Consider the following 14,020-nt stretch of genomic DNA (forward strand, 5'->3'; position numbering starts at 1 on the left):
GTGTAAATTCTTTTGATATAGAGTTGACGCGTGTCGCGCTTCTCCACATACCGCGCTTTCTTCACTCCTTTTCGCGCTTTTGATTTGGGCTTCATTTGCCAGGCCCGTAAGTGAAGAACCCTAGATCGCGTCTCGCGATTACACCATCGCCTCCGTCCTGATTTGCGATTCCGGTAACGGTTCAGACGAGACTTAACTCCCATTTATTATTACCTCCACGATGTGCCTTCAATGCGGTCGTCGCGTTGCATAGGCGGTGAGATTTTTGTATAAATAGACATCGTATCTCTCATCTTCGATTCACCAAATCTTTCTTCTTTGCTTATTACTCCTATAGATTCCGCTTTAGATTTGTCATGTCTACTCCCAGGGTTTTCTTCTCAGACCTCAAGTCCGGCAAGTGCTCATCCGCTGTTGAAGCTCGACTTCTGCGATTCTGGGAGGCGAAGAATGTGAAACGCGGTGGGGAGTTGATGTGGGTCGACATGCTCTTGATTGATGTCAATGTGAGTTGTTTTTATACATGATCAATCCGATTAAACTCTTCGTGTATGTTTTTTTTTTAGATGATCAAATAGCTTAAAATTGCAGATCAAACGCTCGCCAGCGGAGAAGGCGCTAATCAGGCCGCGTTTGGAGCGGAGTTGCTTTACTCACCTCTATCTGCTTCACGAGTTGCCACCGTGAATCTTTAGGGTTCGTTGTTAGCTGGAAGCTCTGATTAGTTTCACCAACAATGGAGGTTCTGAAAGGTTGTGTAAGATTAGTCTTTCTAAGTAATCTTTGTAGCTGCAGATTTTTTTTTTGAATTTATATATACGAGACTTAAACAGCTGATGAGTGAAGAACATGTCAGTGTTTTTTGTTTTGAATTTTATCATGAAAAGGCAGAAACTTTATATCTTGGATTGTTTTTGCCTGATTTTATGATAATTGTATTTTCTTTGTGAGCTCATGGTTGTTATACAATACATGTATTTGATCTGACAGAGCAAACCCCCATGAATTTGTACGGTTTGGCATGATTGGAGACGTTTGCGGCGAAAGGATATGAATGCACAAGAGAATGAAGAGAAATGATGCAGATCATGGTGAGTAATATACATCTTTAACCTTTGGCAATGATATACAAAATATTGCTCTGTAATCTTTACAGACCATTCAATCAAAATTATAATAACCTGTATGGTCTTAGTTGTGCTATTGTTTGTTGTAGATGCAATTATGTACCATTAATTAGTCTAGAGTCTATTTGAAAACCAAAATCTCTATTTAAAATCTCGAAAAGGGTCAAAGTTTGTAGAGGAAGAAGAGAAGCACAATATAACGACTGCATGTATTTTGATATATATGAGAAGAAAGATGCAATATAGTTGTCAAACAATATAGATACTACTTAGGTTTTCTTTCTCGCCTAGGAATTTGAGTTCATGTTTCTTTATAAAGATCTATATTATTTGTTTTTTTTTTCTACGTTTCAGATACTACATTTCCATCCACTTATATTGTAGAATAAAAGAATCCTTAAAAGTTGATGCTCCAGATGATCAGAAGTATTATAACAATCTTCTGAGGGGCTGTTTGTGGAGAAAATTTTTTAATTGGATTTTGCATTGCAGATAAGTGTATGTGAAGTATTTTTGGACTAATGATAGTTAATTATTGTAGCTTGATGAATGTGTTACCGTATTTCTTGCAGTTGATGTTTTAGTCCATCTGATTCAGCAAACTAAACAAGCACATTGATCCCAATAATGCTCTTTAGCTTCCCTTAGAAACCTTAATGGTTGATTTTTAAAGAGTCCACATGAATTTCTCTTTCAGATGCATAAGGTAAAACCACAACAATTTTATGTTGATTTTTTAGTTTACTCACTGCAACATTCAACCATCCATCTCAGTTAGGCTTGCACTGCTTAGTGCAGTGGGTGTTTGCTACAAGTCAAGAAAGTTGCCATTGCTTATATAACTTCGCCAAAAGATTGTTGGGAACTAACTCAAATCTAGCTAGCCATGCCAAGCTGACCACACACGTTGTGGAAGCTACTAAACATAACATGATGGATGAACCGTTAGTGTATAAACAAATTAATGCCATCTCAACATATATATATTTATTTATTTATTACTAAGGTATGCAGGTTTACGTGGTTCTCTGCAGCATAACAACTTTCTGTGATATTTGCAGGTTTTCTTTGCTCTCCATCTTAACTCTTAAGACCCATGATCAATTCAGATTTGTAAGTCTGAGGGTTTTATGTGATCAATGCGGCAGTGGATGAAGTTAAATAAGTATAGAAAAATTGTTTTGTTTATATACATAATTTACAATATGTAAATTGTGAATGATGTAGCTGTGTAGAAATATTAACTGTAGTATATATTTTTAAAACAAAAGATTGAAATGGAAATGTAAAGTATTAAAATCTGCATGTTAAGTATTTAAAGAAGTAATTGCAGAAATTAAATGTTATAAAGTATACAGAGGTAACGATATAGAAAGTTAAAAAGAGAACTTTTTTTTGTAAAAGGGGATAGAAAACATACAATTAAAATATTTTTAGGATAGCTGTCCAGGATTCTCTTTAAACCAATTAAATATTTAACCAGCGTGTTTTTCTTTGTTTTTTATTTCAATTGTAACACAGAGAATTTAAAATATCCCAAAACCGTTCAATTTAAATCGAGAACTCTAAAGTGTATGAGATTAAATAAGAAAATATTTACTTAATCTATACAAGAATTAATATTAGGAAAAAAAAGACCAAAATAGTATTAAATCAAGTTTTTGTTCCCAAACTAGCACTCAAGGTCAAAAGTCACAAAAATAGCACTCAAGGGGTAGGGTTTAGGGTTTACAATTTAGGGTTTAGGGTTTAGAGTTTAGGTTTTAGGGTTTAGAGTTGAGAAGTGAGGTTTTGGGGATAAGATTTCAAATTTTGAAAAATAAAAAAATTTAAATTTTTCAAAAGATAAAATGCTATTTTGGTCATTTTAGTTTTTGAGTGCTGTTTTTGTGATATAAACTTAAAAAGGTGTTATTTTGGAGATTTTCCCATATATTAATGCCATAATTCTTTAATATAGAAACAATTATTGTAAATAAGCAAAATATATCTTACCACATATAATTTTTTTTCATCTAAAATTTTCTTAAAAACAAAAATTATTATATACATATCTCTTGCAAATGCAACCCTAAAACACAAATTACAAAATCTTATAAAAATAATAATTTAAATCATAAGAAAAATATATCCCGCCCGTAGGGCGGGCCAACCCTAGTTAATTATAAACTAATTATTGGAGCATCTAGCCTCCTCTAAGAGAATAATGAATTGATGAATAAGACACATGATGACAAATAGTTATTAGACAGACTGCTAAAAGGTAATTAAAAAAATGTTGAGCAGGAGGACACATACACAGCTTCTTAGCTTGGCTCTTCGATCCGTTTGCCCCGCCAAAGCGTTCTTCTCTGCAATCAATCATTGAAACGAAGAGACCACCACATACTGTTCTACGTACTGCTCTTTCAGCTGGTCTATCTTGGAGCCGATTTGGATTCGGTTATCAGATATGTTATCTAAATCCTTTTCGTACCTGAGACTCCATCCGTTTCATCTCCTGTATTGGTTGTCTGATCCGGAATAGATACTCCGGTTTTAGAGACATCAGTTTTAGAGAAAATAATACTTGTATCATGTATGAGACGTCATTTATTTATTAGATCATGCATGACCACGGTTTTATTTTCTATAGCATGTCAAGATTAATAATCCATTATTGGATTTGAAAATGGTCGACTTAATCTTCTTATATTCACTGTATTCGATATGTATAAAGAACAAAATATTCTGAAATTAGGGAAACTTTTGAAAATGTCAAACTAAAGACAGATAAGTAACATAAAGAAACATATGAATGATGTAGGTTTTCAAAATATGTGTAATTTCGTCAATGTTTTTTTACTCAAAGACGCAAGTTTTCTAAATAACGTATGCTGACTGTTGTCGCTTGAAACAGAAGTATATCACTTGTTATCATCAACTAGAGTCGGTGTCCGCGCTTCGCGCGGATTACATGTTTAATTAAAGTACCGGTAAATTAAAATTGGAGTTTTTTGTTTCTGAAAGTGTAAGTTAAGTTTTGTTTCTTTTAGAATGTGAAGACGGTGGAAGCGCGTCATCTGTTTCATTTTTTAAACTAAAGTTAGTTTTAATAATAAATTGACGTAGGAAGCGGTAACGTAAATTTTTAAAAAATTGACGGGTGTCGTTTGCTATCAGGCTTAGGATAGTAGTTTATTCCTCTTTTGGAAGCGTTGTATGATATCAATATTGTTGTCAAAGTAGAAGCGTGATCCAGGTGTGGTTGTGAGTGATAGTTTCCCTGAAAAAGTGAAATATTTGTAAGCATTTTATTTGACAAAAACTTTATGTTTAATTTATTACCTTCATGTAACCGTGGAATGATACTTGTGATGATTACGATTTGGTTTTTCCTGGTAGATATGCGATTTAACTCCCTGAAATTAGCCGCCTCCTTGTCCCAGAAAGTTAGACGTACCAATTTGGATCTACAAAAAATTATTGTATTACATTTTGTTTAGGTGGAAACCAATTTTTATTTAATAAAATGTTAGTACCTGTGTAAACGGAATCCAATGATGATTTTTGTATCTATGTTGTGGTTATATAAATCACTTCCTTGGATGAGGCATATGCGACCAACAACATCTGTGGGAATAATTGATTTTTAGTGACCAAAATAGAGAATTTATTGGTATGTGAGATATGTATGTTTTTTTTTACCCGGGAGTAAATTGGTTGCACTTGCTAAGCTGATCAACTGGGGATAGCGTTGGGGCCGGAAAATGTATGAAGGAATCGGTGGAATGTTTTCTTGAATCAGTGTAATAATTGTTGTCTCATTGATATTGATTATGTATGGTTGAACGGTAAGCATGTACCGTCGGTTATTGGGAAGAAGATTAAAATATCTAATGTGATAAATTTTCTCTTCCTCGAACTGTTGCTACATTGTGTTAGACGTAGAAATAGGCACCCTTCCTTCCATTTTTGTTCCTGGTTAGTGGTTAAAAGCAATCATTTGAAATGTAGTTGGAACAATTAAAAGTAAGTATTTTGTAGACAAACTTGGATGTCGAGACAAATGAAAGTTGTTCCTAGGAAAGCATTTTTATTTGTGTGATTTGTGATGGGCCATATCCTAATGATCCTAACGATTACTGGTTGCGGTCCGAGGGTGTTGCCCCAATAGTTGTGATCTTCGGCTGCATGTTCTGCACACATAAGAATGAGAATTATTTTGTATTGTCCATTTTTAATAATTCTTATATTTTTTTGAACCATGGGTATTTAGAGGTGTTAATTTTTAATTATTTTGGTAGGTTTGATAGTAGGTTTAAATTTTCATCGAATTTAATAATTAAATAACATAGAACATTGCTGGATTCACTCATTTAATTTTGTGTGTACCTTTCACTTTTTTCCGTATTCCTAGCGGCCGTCCATGTTTATGTTTTGTAGTGTTCGAACTTGATGATTCTGTTATTGGAAAGAAGAATATTTTTAATATATAAAGTTATAACTATGAAGAATACACAAATATATTAAATAATTGTAATCTACAGAGAACTTGATAAGTCAATAGTGTGTATATAAGAGTTTTAATTAAGTATTAAAAACTAAGAACCTCAATTGGAACAATTAACTTGTTGTCTCTAATACATTATGATTTAAATTAACATTAGTATGTATATGTAGGTTGATGTGACCCAATGATAATCGTTGATTTTTAAAAATTGTGTATCAGTCTTGAACTTTTGAATAAACTCATCACAAAAGATCATTTTGCACTCCTTTTTGGGTAAAATAGAAGGGTCATTTGTTATCTTAGGCAGTGCAAATTTAACCAAATTATCTTATATTGACGCTTGAGGTTGTATGTTTGAGGTGTGTCAATTCGGGCAAGCCCAACCTAGGGCAGCCCAAGTTCGTTAAGTATTTGATATTTTCGAGTGTTTGGTTTATTTGAAAAATAATTTGAATGTATAGATAAATATATCTTAAAATATGAAATTTATATAAGAGAATTTTTATAAAGTAATATCTCTATAAATTAATAAATTTTTAAACTCTCTACTATTATTTTCCGAATTGATTTTTCGCATTCGAGCTCTAACATGAAAAGTTTAAGCGGTTAAAAATTGTTGGTACCGTTAAAAAACATTGCACTTAGACTATTTTATTTATATATATATATTAGTATATTTGATAACTTTAACAAAAAACTAACGACAAGATTTGTATATATATATATATATACATTATTCATTCTCATTATGTATAGTACTGTAATCATCATAAAACTACAAAATAAAAACTAACCATAATTTTGAATGTGACATCATGCAATGTTGGTTACGTAATCAATTTTTTTTTTAAAAAAAAAAAGATGCAAAGGTTTATGAATATCATATTTTTTTAATTTTTTATAATTTAGCTAGTTTTAAGGTCTGATGTTCTACTACCCTTGAAACTAAGATGTTCTTGCTACTAAGAACCATAACTGTAACAATAAACTTGCTATCTGTATAAAAAATGATTTTAAAAAACTCACTATCTCTATATAAAAAAAACGTTGGATTATTAAAAAAATTAAAAAGTTGTAAGTTCGATTTACCTCCAACAGGTGGAGGATCATTGTTGTTTGATTTGACCATTGTGTTGAGGAAGCCAGCCCTGAAACGAAAGAAAGATTTAAAACGTGAGAAAGTGTAAGAGAGAGTTCTTGAAATGTGGAAATCCACAGATTGAGTGAGTTACGACTATTACTCGTCTCCTCCTTTCTTCTCGTTCCAATGTTTTTAGTGGAAGATGATGTGAATCTTAAGCGGAGATGAGGTTGGTAAGCGGTGTGTATCAAATATGCAATCTAATGAATTTATTTCATATATTCTGTTGATATATGTATTAATGAGAGAAAACAAAATTTTGGAAACAATCCGTAATTGCAGCCGGTGCTAATTGCCTTCATGATGGAGGAGAAGTGCTTTTTGCCTTTCTGTTATAACTGTCTAACATGAATTAACGGGATACAAATTTGAAATTTTTGTGTGAATTGAAGCAATAGAAAAAAAGAACAAACAATATGATAATACGAAATCATAATTTTTTTATATAAATATACTTAGGATATATGAATACGTAAGAGGCTGGGCCAGCACGTGACTTTTTTTTCCAATTTTTTGGGCTGGAGCCCACTCTGGGATAACATGGCAGATTGATTGGCCAGGAATTTTTTTGCCCATGTGGCACATCTTGGAAGCCTCTAAAATAGTCTCTTTTATATAGTAGGATTTACATATTTATAATTTTCCGCATATCTCATACGGAGATATTTTATGCTATTTAAACACCTTTACAGCTTTGCTTGTGTATGTTTTTCCTCGAAACGGAATCGATCGACATGTAGTCAACTTTGATCCCCTGAGAAATCTATAAAATGGTTGTAGGTGATTGTTAAATCAATGTGAAACAAAATTATGGGACCTTGTTAATAAAATATCATTTTATTTCTCCTAAAAATAATGTTCTTGTAGTCAAAATTAGCCATCTGCCGTTTTCTATATATTAATAATACTTTAAAAGGGCAAATATCTTCCTATCTTTTCTGCTAATAATGAGCTTAATTTATACGTCACATGTTTCGTATGGGGTGGAAACAGAAGCATGTAACATATAATATATCACGTCAATTTAAAAATGATTAGATGATGCTTTGTTGTTGTTGGGATAAAATTTCTAGTAAGACGAATAAGGTACATGGTTCGGTTGACTTACCAAACGATTATCCGGCGGGCCATGATCCAACCGATTAATTCCCGGGGGCCTAATCACCGGCGCCAGCCAAACCCAGTCGCTTGCAAGTGGAGTTAGATACCATTATCACCTGGCCACAGGTAATCTGAGGACGATGGATTCGAACCCACGACCCTTAGGTATATATTGCGAGATGCCATGTACAACCTAACCATTAATGCGTGTATTTTCTTTAAGTTGCAATTTGGTTGAGTTAGTTAAACAACACAGAGAAAATAAAATAGCTTTTTACATAAATTTACTTTGACTAAACAGAGTAAATTGAATATCGTTTCACCATCATAGTGTAGATTCAGTTATATACTTATATGATAGTAAAACCATTTGTCTAACGATAAATTTTGAATAAAATTGGCTATAGTAGAATCAAAAGACAATACAACCACCTACAATATCTCTTGCATATTTAACTTGTTTAGCAAGATAAGTTATCAGTCTTATCAGCTATTTTAGGCTAATTCTATTTTTCGCATGACTTTCACCAAATAGACTTAGAGCAACACATGTTTTTGGGAGCAGCAGTTTCTATTGCATGCCGCGGCCAACAGCAAACAATAATGGTTTTGGACTTGTCACATTGGTTACTTTTGTTTTCTATATTGGTTAACCGTCAACTAATCCAAATTTTACAATAATCATTATTATTTTGGACTGGTCTTGTTCTAAACAAACTAGTTAAACTCGTTAAGATATTTGTAATCGGAATATACGCACTGAATGGAATTCCTCTTATGCGTGGTTAAAGCTGTCACCCAAAGGTATTAGTGGATTTGTTTGACAATAGATCGATGTATTAGTGGTTAAAAAGGATTCGGATTGGTGTGTTATATGGATACGTTAGGGGACATGGTACTATCTGTTTTTGGTATGCAAAAGACTATAAAGTTGTATTGAAATGTGAAGGAGCATACTACAAAGGGACAAAGGTAGAGTCCAAAATTTGACTTTTCCACTATTTTGTATTCAAACATTTAATCACTTTTTCATATGTTCATTTTCTAATCTTTTTGCCTCGTGTATGATCGGATGGTGGGAGCGGAGACACGTTCTTATGAACTGTTTTGACTTCTAGACTTCCGTGTGAATCACCAAATTTGTTATTTGTTGGATTATTATGATTATTATCGTTTTGTACTGAATATATAGGTTTCTTAATACCAATATATTGTACCGGAATACGGTCAAATATGATATTATTCTCGAGATGTTAGACTAAGCATATTCTGATAGCCCAAAATAGTTGACTTTTTCTCACCTATTCTCTTAGCCCATTCTCTTCTCCATGCCTTGCTCGAGCATTAAACTTGTCACGTTGCGCTTGCCTTCGCAAACCAGATAATATTAGTTGACTAACGGAATGGGATAGAACAATTATTATATAAAACTTCTCTAAAACTTATAGTTTCACCAATCCAAATTTTTATGTCACCTATCCAAATTTGGTTTTACTATGTAACCCAAATTCGCTGATAGCTAAGATTATATTAGATTAACAAAAATTATCTCTGACGTACAAAAAAAATCATTTTCAAATTTTGCTAACTTTTATTTCCTCGAATTACTCTATACAAATGTTTACCATTTTTTAGTTTAATTCTACAAAACATCATCTTTCTTTTACACCATACAAATTGTATGTGCCGATATGGTTTCTAAGAGTTTGGTACGAAGTCCTAAACCATTTAATTAAGAGTCTTTTTTAAACAACGAAAATTGTTGGAAACAACTTGTTTAGATGTCTGACTTATGGCAGTATGAACCTTCATTATTAACATAAAGCCAACAAACAAAGAAAACTTGATTTGCAAATATAATATCCAATTCTTAATATTGACAGGCTTGCCCTCCTCATTTGCTTATAAATTTCACATGATCTACAGTCCTTCAAACAACAACCATCAACAAAAAAAAACGTAAAAACACAATGACCAAAGAAGTTAACTCCAAGATTGGAGTTTGGTTGTTATTCACCTTAATTATTAGTAACTATGTCGTCGATCTCGAAGCCTCACACCATGTTTACAAGAGACTTACCCAAAGCACTAACATCAAATCTCCTTCTGTAAACCAGCCCTACCGGACCGGCTTCCATTTTCAACCACCCAAAAACTGGATGAACGGTACGTTTAATACTACCATATCAATCTCAACCTCACTGTCATATTGTGTTCATTTCTCTAACCTTTTGTTCATTCTTTATGGTTCTTGCTTGGACAAATTGGGTTGATCTTTGGCCGTGAGCAGATCCAAATGGTTAGTTTTTTTTCTCCTCTTGCTTTAGTCAACTCTTCCTATCCAATAGACATATCATTTTCCCTAAAATCTAGCATTTTATTATTTTTTAGAAACATTAAATATACCAATAAGTTAACATACCAACCGTATATTTGATTTTTCTAATGTATTGGTCGACCTTTTATTACGCTGCACCACGAGGCTTACATGTATTCATGCAATAAACATTTCAATGTATACAGGCCCTATGATATACAAAGGAATATATCATCTTTTCTACCAATGGAACCCGAAAGGCGCCGTGTGGGGTAACATCGTGTGGGCCCATTCCACGTCAACAGATTTAATCAACTGGGACCCACATCCTGCAGCCATCTTCCCATCTGAGCCGTTCGATATCAACGGATGCTGGTCCGGTTCGGCTACAATTCTCCCCGACGGCAAACCGGTTATCCTTTATACCGGAATCGACCCCAAGAACCAACAGGTCCAAAACATAGCTGAACCTAAAAATCTATCCGATCCATATCTCGTAGAATGGACCAAGTCGCCGTTAAATCCTCTGATGGCTCCTGACGCCGTCAACGGCATCAACGCCAGCTCGTTCCGTGACCCAACCACCGCGTGGCTTGGCCACGACAAGAAATGGAGAGTGATCATCGGAAGCAAGATCCACCGTCGTGGACTAGCGATCACTTACACGAGCAAAGACTTACTAAAATGGGAAAAATCTACCGAGCCGTTACACTACGACGACGGAAGTGGAATGTGGGAGTGTCCTGATTTTTTCCCCGTGACTAGGTTTGGTTCCAAAGGCGTGGAAACGTCGTCTTTTGGTGAACCTAATGAGGTTTTAAAACACGTGTTGAAAGTTAGCTTGGACGACACGAAACATGATTATTACACTCTCGGTACGTACGATAGGGTTGGAGATAAGTTCGTACCCGACAAGGGTTTTAAGATGGACAGTTCGGCTCCGAGATACGATTACGGAAAGTACTATGCGTCGAAAACGTTTTATGACTCGGCCAGGAATCGGAGAATATTGTGGGGTTGGACTAACGAGTCATCATCGGTTGAGGATGATGTCGAGAAAGGCTGGTCCGGTATTCAGGTAACTTTTTTAGATTCAGTTTAGACTAAACTAAAGTAAAGCATAGTTTGGTAGGTATTTAATAAAATTTCGCTTTCTTTTATATTAGACGATTCCGAGGAAAATTTGGCTTGATCGGTCCGGGAAACAGTTGATTCAATGGCCGGTTAGGGAAGTAGAGAGATTACGTACGAATCAAGTCAACTTACGGAACAAAGTTCTAGATTCAAGATCTAGACTAGAAGTCTATGGTGTCACAGCTGCACAGGTGCGATTATTTTATATATTTTTAAGAAATTAATTATTATTAGAAAATTCTGGATTTTAAAAGTCTTCTGATTAAGTCACTTTCTATAAAAACCGCAGACATGCGACTCCAAGGCGATTAGGGTTTTTTACTTTAATCTGCCGCCGACGGTGTGGCCTCTCGCCCACCGGTGAGAATCTCTTCTGTCTCCCTCCTCTTCCTTTCTTCCATGGGTTTGATGCTGCTCTTTCGGGGTTCAGAGTCACTGTTGCTCCTTCCCCCACCTCCTGAGCCACCGCCGTTTGTTTTTCCTCTAGATCTACTCGCTGGGGTCTCTGCTCCCGACCCTCCTGATCCTCCCGACGCTTCTGTCACTCTCGTCACACTGGATCTGTCCTCTTTCCCCTGCCATTGTTTCACCTTAGCAGCTGCGAGGTCCCCTCTTCATTGTACAACAACATCCGACTCAGTCTGTTTGCTGATTGTTTCTCTTGGAGTGAACCTTGTCAAGCCTCTGCTTCTCCCTACCGATGGTTACAGGTTTCAGATCTATAATTTCATATGGGGAAAAATTCGTTTTTTCTTCCTGTTCTTAGGCAGAACTTGGAAAGGTATGACCCTTGTGATCCGTCTAGATGTTTCTATTTGGGATGGAACATACCTTAGATTTGGATTCCTTGTCCTCCGTATAAGAAACCATTCACGAACATTACCTCAGTATGAGGACCTTATGCTTCTTGGTAGTCATTGTTTAACTCAGTACGAAGCTGTTAGGCATTTGTTTTGCCTTCCTTTACCTCAGTATGAGGTTCACTTACCTCAGTATGAGGTTCACTTACCTCGGCATGAGGTTGTTGTTCGAAATATCTTTTTGGGCTCATTACAATATATTTGTGTGTTGGTAGTCTTCTCTGATGTTTCAGGTCTACAACTCAAAAAGATAAGCGATGGATTTAAAAAAGCCAACCTTGGCTTCGTAGTTTCAGACTTGTTTGTCTGGCTGTGGTGGTTCTTGCAACTCTACACCTCATTATGGTTGTGGAGTTCCTCACAATTTCAAGGCTCATCAAGATGGTGCTTGATCACCTCTGTAGCCAAGTTTCTTGCTGCTCTCTATGCATTTGTTGCTGCAGCATGTTCGGGTAACAGTTCACTGAACGTGTTCTCCAATTCCCGTGGCTTCATCTCACTCAGTAGCATTCATGGTGTTTCACTTTTAAGTTGCTTGTGTGTTATGTTTGCTTTTATCTATGTTTGTGTTATCCGTTTTGCTTTTGCAGCGGTTTATTTAGCTAATGTGGCTGTGTTATTGTTTCTGTTGAACAATTCCTCCATTGATGGAGTCTAAGTTTTATTAATGAAAGTTGGTTTGAACAAAAAAAAAAAAGTCTTCTGATTGTTACAGGCAGATGTGGAGGTTTTGTTCAAAGTGAGAGATTTGGAGAAAGCGGATGTGATAGAACCGAGTTGGACTGATCCACAGTTGATATGTAGTCAGATGAATGTATCAGTTAAGTCCGGTTTAGGTCCATTCGGTTTAATGGTTCTCGCATCTAAGAACTTGGAAGAGTACACATCGGTTTACTTTAGAATCTTCAAAGCCCGACAGAATAGCAATAAGTACGTTGTGGTCATGTGCAGTGACCAAAGCAGGTACGTTTCCTTGATCAAGATCCCTATTATCCATTAAGTACATTAATATAGGATAATAATTTGTCACATATTTATATTTAACTTTTCAAAAGTCATATACATCGTCAAATTGAAATATCTTGAAAATATTGAAGAAATATCTAAAATTTGACTTTCTAATCATGTGGCCTTTTGGTGATGTTGAATTTGGTACAGATCTTCACTGAAGGAAGATAATGACAAAACAACCTATGGAGCTTTTGTGGATGTTAATCCTCGCCAACCGCTCTCCCTCAGAGCCTTGGTAATTAAGTCTCCACTTCACATATATTTTTGTATATGTTACTATTTTTCAGGAAATGTCAAAAAACGCATGCAGGTCAAGAAAAGACACGCCATCCCTTTTCGGAATATCCTTTGAACCCCCAAGAAATACTTGTTAAATAGCTTAATTAGCCTCTGGTCAAGAGTATATAATCTTTTTCTTATAAATTTCTTAGGGAAGTTTTTTATTATTTTTGTTGTTGTAGATTGATAATTCAGTAGTGGAGAGTTTCGGTGGAAGGGGAAGAGCATGCATTACATCCAGAGTATATCCAAAACTGGCAATAGGAAAAGGTTCACATCTATATGCCTTTAATTATGGGTCTCAAAGTGTGGATGTCTTAAGCCTAAGCGCTTGGAGCATGAAGTCTGCCCAAATCAGTTGATCACATACGGCGGAGATAGACACACACACACACATATATATGCATATCTCCATTTGTTGAGCATTTAATTATATGATATGATTTTGAAGATCTTACAAGCTCCAGTTTGTTTGGTTGTCAAAATAGAGTCAAATTTGTTTGTTTGAGATAATTTTCAAGTTATATGACATTTTATTTGACTTCTCATAGAGTTGGT

The 14,020-nt window shown here is 35.0% G+C and overlaps 1 protein-coding gene and 1 long non-coding RNA gene across 3 annotated transcripts; both read left to right on the forward strand.

Moving 5' to 3' along the window:
- The first annotated feature begins 2 nt into the window (after positions 1–2).
- On the forward strand, positions 3–3,084 carry LOC125609063. 2 transcript variants are annotated; one of them, XR_007339566.1, is made up of 6 exons: positions 3–256; positions 371–506; positions 592–752; positions 991–1,091; positions 1,700–2,071; positions 2,189–3,084. It is a non-coding gene; the product is annotated as an uncharacterized LOC125609063 (long non-coding RNA). The 2 variants fall into 2 exon arrangements; XR_007339565.1 differs by having other exon boundaries at positions 26–256; positions 1,700–3,084.
- Positions 3,085–9,779: 6,695 nt separating this feature from the next.
- Positions 9,780–14,008, forward strand: LOC125609062 (beta-fructofuranosidase, insoluble isoenzyme CWINV1-like). Its single transcript, XM_048779878.1, has 7 exons — positions 9,780–10,027; positions 10,152–10,160; positions 10,385–11,256; positions 11,345–11,503; positions 12,888–13,135; positions 13,331–13,418; positions 13,645–14,008. Exons 1-7 carry the CDS (start codon positions 9,832–9,834, stop codon positions 13,822–13,824), a joined length of 1,752 nt encoding a protein of 583 aa, XP_048635835.1. The 5' UTR covers positions 9,780–9,831; the 3' UTR covers positions 13,825–14,008.
- Positions 14,009–14,020: the final 12 nt, after the last annotated feature.

The sequence above is a fragment of the Brassica napus genome, chromosome A5, assembly GCF_020379485.1.
Source record: "Brassica napus cultivar Da-Ae chromosome A5, Da-Ae, whole genome shotgun sequence".
NCBI lineage: Eukaryota > Viridiplantae > Streptophyta > Magnoliopsida > Brassicales > Brassicaceae > Brassica > Brassica napus.

Bases quoted from the DNA above. Each gene is read 5' to 3' on its own strand.
- LOC125609062 (XM_048779878.1), top strand. From the start codon at position 9,832: ATGACCAAAGAAGTTAACTCCAAGATTGGAGTTTGGTTGTTATTCACC. The intron at 11,257-11,344 runs GTAACTTTTTTA...CTTTTATATTAG, and splicing joins AAGGCTGGTCCGGTATTCAG to ACGATTCCGAGGAAAATTTG. The intron at 13,419-13,644 runs GTAATTAAGTCT...TTGTTGTTGTAG, and splicing joins CGCTCTCCCTCAGAGCCTTG to ATTGATAATTCAGTAGTGGA.